The 7,223-nt window shown below is 40.2% G+C and overlaps 1 protein-coding gene across 1 annotated transcript in view; it reads left to right on the plus strand.

The window, feature by feature from the left end:
- The first annotated feature begins 1,698 nt into the window (after positions 1 to 1,698).
- The window catches only part of LOC104959188 (mutS protein homolog 5-like), a 6,401-nt gene continuing 876 nt past the window's right edge, over positions 1,699 to 7,223 (plus strand). Inside the window, 10 exon segments of the mRNA XM_010787056.1 lie at positions 1,699 to 1,807; positions 1,948 to 2,057; positions 2,213 to 2,293; positions 2,579 to 2,666; positions 2,947 to 3,014; positions 3,305 to 3,423; positions 3,883 to 4,009; positions 4,934 to 5,083; positions 5,472 to 5,546; positions 6,876 to 7,022. Coding sequence (XP_010785358.1) covers positions 1,699 to 1,807; positions 1,948 to 2,057; positions 2,213 to 2,293; positions 2,579 to 2,666; positions 2,947 to 3,014; positions 3,305 to 3,423; positions 3,883 to 4,009; positions 4,934 to 5,083; positions 5,472 to 5,546; positions 6,876 to 7,022 — 1,074 coding nt within the window.

Here is a 7,223-nt window from a genome sequence, read left to right on the forward strand (position 1 = left end):
AAACACAATGTAACTGCTTCTTTGTTTGTACAAATATAAGAGACTCTACTTTCCTTTGTTTTGAACCTTTTTCACGATCAACAAAAAAAAAGGTTCCTTGGCGTAAAAGTAGGGAAACGTTCTAACCCTTTGTAGTGTATAGGGTGGCGCCCTTTTTATGTTGTTTATTCACTCTTATACGTTGTAAATCTTCTCCCCCTATAGTAAGGAGTAAATTACGTATATACAAAACAATGAAAGACTTATCGAGGGTGTAGTGTCGTTTCTGAGAAGGTTTCAGCGTCTACGAAAACTATTATACCACTATAAACCGGATTTTAGGGATTATAAAAGTTTTAGAATTAAATTTTCATATTATATCCCGTTGATAATAAATGAGTTTTCTTATTAAAACCCTGTTACAGTGGGTGAATTCGACCGTATTACGTACATTTCCTCTCCGCACAGACACGTACGTTACTTCAACAAAACCCAGAACGTTTCCCTATCACGGAAAACAAAGAAAATGTTTTTTCCTTTTGTGATTAAGAAGGATCAACAAAAAAGGATCATCATTAGAAAGTTGAAACATAAGAACATTAAGGTTAAATAAAATAACCCTTAAATAGCGGGGTCAAAGGGCGGAGACGTTTTTATTAAACAAGCTATACATAAATAAATACACACAGAGAGTGTGAGCCGACTACTCCCACCGTTAGTTATACCACTCCAGGCAGTCTGTTGGGAAAAGTGACTATAGGGTCTTCTCTACTTACCTGACTTCCGTCCACAGCGTACACAGGGACTATCTTTTTTTTTTTTTTTTTTTTTTTTTTTTTTTTTTTTTTTTTTTTTTTTTTTTTGTCACGCAACATGTGACAGACTGTTCTGTGTGGTGGTTATGTTGTAAACGTGTGTAAGTTGGTTCGGACAGTACCACGCAAGTTCCACGTACACCATTATGACGTCGAGGGTTGGAACATCTCTGTGACCGGTCAGTCAGGTCGAAACCACAGCTCTTCTCTCTGTAGCGACGCGTCTTTCTCAGATTGTGTGTGTTCTGTATGGTGTGTTCTGACCCATCGTGCTGTGTACACTAGTATGAGAGTCCACCGCTAGGTGTCGAAAAATTTTCTATTTACCTCTGTTTTATTCCCTTTAGTCCTCTCTCAACAATGGACCATACAAAGACTACAACGCATCGGCCTTCTGACTTCCACCACAGGTAGGGTAGGTAAGAATGGAGAAGCCAGCTCGAGTGCGCTAGAATTTGAAAGTACACAACCGAAAAAAAATCTGCCCCTTCCTTCAGACTTCCTTACAGAGCCCCTCCTCCAACACACACAAACGCGCACATGACCAATGAGGGCACGAGATAAGTTTGTGCAGAGATGGAAGGCTGACAGGCAGGTAGGCCATCCAGTTATTTTAGCCGGGCCGGCTCAGATGATTGGTCGTGCTTTTTACAGCGCTACAGCTTCCACAGATGAAAAATGTTTATGTATTTTTTGTCAAAGCATTTCATATATTCATTGCTATCGGGATGTTAAGAGCATTCCATTGAATATAACAAAAAGCGTTTCTGAAGTGAATTACTTACCCCACCTTTAATGTTTGTAAAGTTATTACATCTGAATATTAATCCCAGGCTCCATATTCGTTTTTTCCTACAACTGCCCATTATTACATAATAACATGTTACTTATTGGATTGGTATTAATGAGTTTGACTCCATCTTTGATACGGAACATATAGGTGGATTTTGAAACCAGCATAGCTGAGAACCGCTTCACGATCAAACCTGATGTGGACCCAGCAATCGATGACAGTAGGTATCTCAAAACTGAAAGAGTGGTATAATAATTTTTAAAAAAACCTGATCCAAAATCTATGTGTTTGAGGCTTTGTTTACAAGTTTATATTGTTTATTGATTTAAAGTCCTAACAGTACTCCTTTCTTTCTGTCAGAGAAGAGGAGGATGATGGGATTGTCCGACTTCCTGACAGATGTGGCCAGAAGAGAGCTGGAACATCTGGACGCTCGCATTCCCTCCTGCTGCGTCATCTACATCCCTCTGGTCTCTGAGCTTTACACACACACACAGCTACCAGTGGATCTGTCAAACAACAACATTATACTTACTCATCTGGGTTGAGCCCACATATACTTATAATCTCAGATATGGTGGAAACTGAGTCTATGTTGCACCTCATTCTTAAATTACCCTCACAGATTGGATTCCTGCTGTCTGTCCCTCGCCTGCCCAGCATGGCGGAGAAGGAGGATTTTGAGATAGAGGGGCTTGATTTTATGGTTTGTAGGATCTTGTCAACATGTCAATTGTGTTAGTTTGCATTCTTCAATGTAAAATCCTCATGGGAGGCTGTGGTTGAGTGGATAGTGTGCTGGACTTTGAATCAGGGGGTAGCAAGTTCGAGTCCCACTGCAGTCAGCATGTCGTTGTGTCCCTGAGACACTTCACCCCAGATTGCTCCTGTGGGGATTGCCCACAGTACTGAATGTATTTAAGTAGCTTTGGATAAAAGTGTCTAATAAGTGAAATGTAATGTTGTTTAATACCTTTGCCTTGTGGAGTAGTTCCTGTCAGAGGACCGTCTACACTACCGCAGTCAGAGAACCAAGGAGCTAGACGACCTCCTAGGAGACTTGCACTGTGACATCAGAGGTCTTTAACTTTTTAACAAACAGAATCTTTATCTCATTATTGTTTTCCTGGATTTTTCATAAATTACTTAAACCACTAAAGGCATTCCAGTTACTTTAACTTGCTTTATATCTTGTTATTGTTCATTTGTAAATTCAACATGTATATTTTCTACTTTCTTGTTTATTTCTAGTCTTTTAATTTGTGTTGTACAATGACATGTCTTTTTACGCTGCCGCAACACAAACATTTCCCAAAATGGGATCATTAAAGTACTATCTTATCTTATCTTATCCCTCAGACATGGAGACGGCAGTAATGACACAGTTGCAGAACGCAGTCCTCGAGAGGAGCGCCTCCCTTTACAAGGTTAGTGAGCATCGCTCCGCACACCCGGTGACAGATGGTGCTCTTGCTACATGCTGTAAATGCACATTTTATTGTGATTTTTGAGGCGAGACTGAGCATTACGTTTGGATGATGAAAATGTGTCATTACAATATTTTAGCTCTGGTTTAAGTGTTCTAGCTATTGCAGCTTGGCAATTAAACTAATGTTAGAGAAGCAATTTGTTTTACTAAGATAAAGACTTTCAGGGTTATAAAGTTTTATTGAAGTGATCATTTAACTACCAGATGTGTAATGTGTGTGTGATGCAGGTTCTGGATCTCACTGCTGAGCTGGACTGTCTGATGGCCCTGAGCAGCGCCTCCCAGGAGTACGGCTACACCTCGCCCAAACTGTCCAGCCACAGGAAGGTCTCCATCACACAGGGCAGGTTGGCATTCACACACTGATGGAAACTCATTAAGGAACTTTTTTTAGTTTAAAACTTAAATTAACATTCATGTCATGTAAGCTAATCTACCAATACTTTGATTAATAATCACATACAAAATACACATACCCACACACCGAAGCATTTGATGTGTACGGTCCTTGGGCACAGACGTTTGTAGGTTAATAGCGTATCTTTGTGTGTATTGTGCATCTTATTGTTCCTCGTCTGGCTCCACTGCCTTCTTTGTGGTTGTTTTGTGTCTCCTTGTAGTTGTTTGATTTACTTTCCAACTATAAATATGAATTCAAACAGGCGACGGTCCAGCTGGCCGTCGGCTCCTATGGCCTTCCTTTGGGCCTGTGCCCAATAGGCCAATTCAATAATCCATCTGTGGTTGTATTCAGTTAGAGAGTGTAGTAAAGTACCCATGAATGTCTGTATTTGTATGTCTTCTAGACACCCGCTGTTAGAGTTGTGCTCTCCTGTGTTTGTGGCCAACTCCTTCCAGAGCTCAGAGTCACACAGCAGAGTGAAGGTCATCACTGGCCCCAACTCATCGGGCAAGAGCATCTACCTCAAACAGGTGAGGCAAACCAGCCCACTTATTTCATACTACCAACGTTTATTAATGACTATGTTTTCCTCCTACTTTCATTTTCATCAGATCAAACTTTTAAAGGTGAAACCACACCCATATGTATGTGTCATGCACACCAGCAAACTAATATTATTTTTGCTCCACCCAGTGCTGAGCTGTGTTCAGGCAAGTGGTTACTGCGAAACCAAAGCCCAGTGAAACTATATAAGTGAGATACAATACTGATTACAAATCTTCATCTTCTTCATTATCCGCTTTTAAAAACTGTGTATTCAGCTACAGTGGTTTCCCCTTTAGCAGTCTGCTGTCAGGATGGCATGCAGATATATATTGTCCCTTTCAACTATCTAACTTAATTAATTATGGGTATCAGAAGAAGCCTTGAAGCTGTCATTTGCAATTGAATCTTAAAAACCCATTTAGAGTGCAGTAATTAAGGGTGACAATAGGGTGTCCTAATGAGAATGTCTTCATTTTACCCTCAGGAGGAAGTGTGTCATCCAGGCTGATTTTAAAATCACAGATGTGTCTTAGTGCTGGGTTATATGAAGAAAATTAAATATCACAATATTTCTGATAAAACCGTTTTGATATAGATATTACGAGGATATTGTTGTTTGACTATTGATGCTTTCATAACCTAACATATTTACCTAATTGAATTAGTAATGTGGATATAATGAAAAAGTGACTAATACTAATAGACCTGCTGGAACAGTTTTGTAGTAGTAAAAGTTCATTTATTTAATGGAGTGCAGCATTTAACAATATCTAGTCAATATGATGTCTATATGGCCCAGCCCTTCTGTATCTCTGCTCTCCCGTTTGGTCAAGTTCACTCATCATCACTCATCATCACTCATCATCCATCATCATCCATCCCTGATCTCTTCTGATTTGACTTGTCAGGTTGGTCTGATTGTGTTCATGGCTCTGATTGGCTCAGACGTACCCGCGAAGGAGGCGGACATTGGTCTGCTGGATGGGATTTTTACCCGCATGCAGAGCAGAGAGTCTGTGTCTGTTGGCCTCAGCACCTTCATGATAGACCTTAACCAGGTACATAACACACGCACTTTGTATGCCCATAAGTAACTCTGTGTGTTTGTGTGCGTGTGTGTGTGTGCGTGTGCATGCGTGTGTGCGTGTGCATGCGTGTGTGTGTGTGTGTCTGTCTATGTGTGTGTGTGGTGTGTGTCTGTCTATGTGTGTGTGTGTCTGTCTGTGTGTGTGTGTGTGTGTGTGTGTGTGTGTGTGTGTGCGTGTGTCTGTCTGTGTGTGTGTGTGTGTGTGTGTGTGTGTGTGTGTGTGTGTGTGTGTGTGTGTGTGTGTGTGTGGGTGTGGAAATTCAAGTTATGAACTGCCCTCCCACTCCACTCCAACTCTCCACCTGCCATAACACACACATTCTCACACAATAAAACCAAACTTTGTCTCTATTCTCCAGATGGCCCATGCAATCAACAGCAGTACTGGCAACTCGTTAGTTCTCATCGATGAATTTGGGAAAGGAACTAACACAGTAAGCAAAAACCTGTTCCAGCACTTTGTGAACTAAACACATGTAAACACATAACAAGGACAAACAGGGTTGCGAATGTGAGGCGCCTGAAACCAATTCCAGACGGCATTATCTCATTTAGAGCAAACGCACAACAGACCTTCAGCCCAACATGTGCCTCCTGTCAGCAGAAAACAGCAGCAGCTGCTCGTTTACAGAGAGGTGTTAGTCTGCACCACCTGCAGGCAAGAGGAGAAATAAAGACTTTAAAGACTGCTGAATTTCATTTAGTTTCAAATATATTTCTTTATATTTCAGAATTAGCAGCTGGTGTTCATTTCCTGCTGGATACTGGGAAATGTGCAGAGCATCATTTTGTTCCTGTCTGCAGAGTTACTCTAGAGAAGGTACACACCGGTTGTTTGTTCCTAAAAGACAAACTGGTGTAGGATACAGAGGAAAGAAGAAAACTAAAAATGATAATATACTAATACCAATATTTTATTATTAGTCAATTATTATTATTATTATTATTATTATTATTAGTCCATTTTTTGAACATGTTCAAAACAAATAAAAATAATAATAATAATAATACAAATAATAAATACTTAAATTGTTTCCTTCATGTTCAAAAGGGGCAAGAAGAAGTTTCTGGTCCGACCCCCTCTAGCGTACATTGTTCATGAAAATAAAAGTTCAGGTCATCGTCATCAGCATCCGTGATATTTGATTCATTGATTTAAACAAATCATTCCTTTGTACAAAGCAAACGAAAGCAAATACATTTTAAAACGACAAGAATTAGNTTCATGAAAATAAAAGTTCAGGTCATCGTCATCAGCATCCGTGATATTTGATTCATTGTTTTAAACAAATCATTCCTTTGTACAAAAACAAGAACAAATAATCTTTACGGGTAAACCAAAACCGTCAACGACAAGAAATAACAAGTTCACTGGTCCTGCTAACCATTCAGGGTTTGGTTTCTAAATCATTTTCTATAGTTTCAATATGGGTCGAATAAGTTCCATCCTAGCGGATTCTCTAAAGGCTAACAAAATGTGTTGTCACAGCAACAAGCTGAACTTGAATTATTTTATATCTGAGTATTTCTAGTAATATCTGCTGGACAACAAAAAGAAACCGAACTGTAACTGTTACATTCTTACCTGCAGGTGGTGTATGTGTCACATTTAGGCAAATTTTGCTTTTTTTTCTGCCTCTTCGGTTGTTGCGTGTCAAACCTGTCTGACCTCACATTTTCTTTTGTTGTTTCTCCTCTTAACTTTCGGATATAAATGAAAAACGCCCACTGTCAAAAGTAAAATGTAAAATGCTCCTCTTCAGGTGGATGGACTGTCCTTGCTGGCTGCATCCATCTCTCACTGGCTGAGAAAACCTCTGGGGGAAGTTCCTCATGTCCTGCTGGCCACTAATTTCCACAGTTTGCTGCAGCTGGGCCTGCTTCCCTCCTCTGGCCTGCTCTCTCTTCTGGTACTGAGGATTAGAGCAACACAATGTAGCCTGAAGCTTCTTGTTAATGTTCAATAGATGTTCATGATGATAAACTAATGTGCTGCATGTTGACAACTTCCAACTTGTGTGTGTGTGTGTGTGTGTGTGTGTGTGTGTGTGTGTGTGTGTGTGTGTGTGTGTGTGTGTGTGTGTGTGTGTGTGTGTGTGTGTGTGTGTGTG

Source organism: Notothenia coriiceps, unplaced genomic scaffold (assembly GCF_000735185.1).
Source record: "Notothenia coriiceps isolate Sejong01 unplaced genomic scaffold, NC01 NC01_scaffold00029967, whole genome shotgun sequence".
Classification (NCBI taxonomy): domain Eukaryota; kingdom Metazoa; phylum Chordata; class Actinopteri; order Perciformes; family Nototheniidae; genus Notothenia; species Notothenia coriiceps.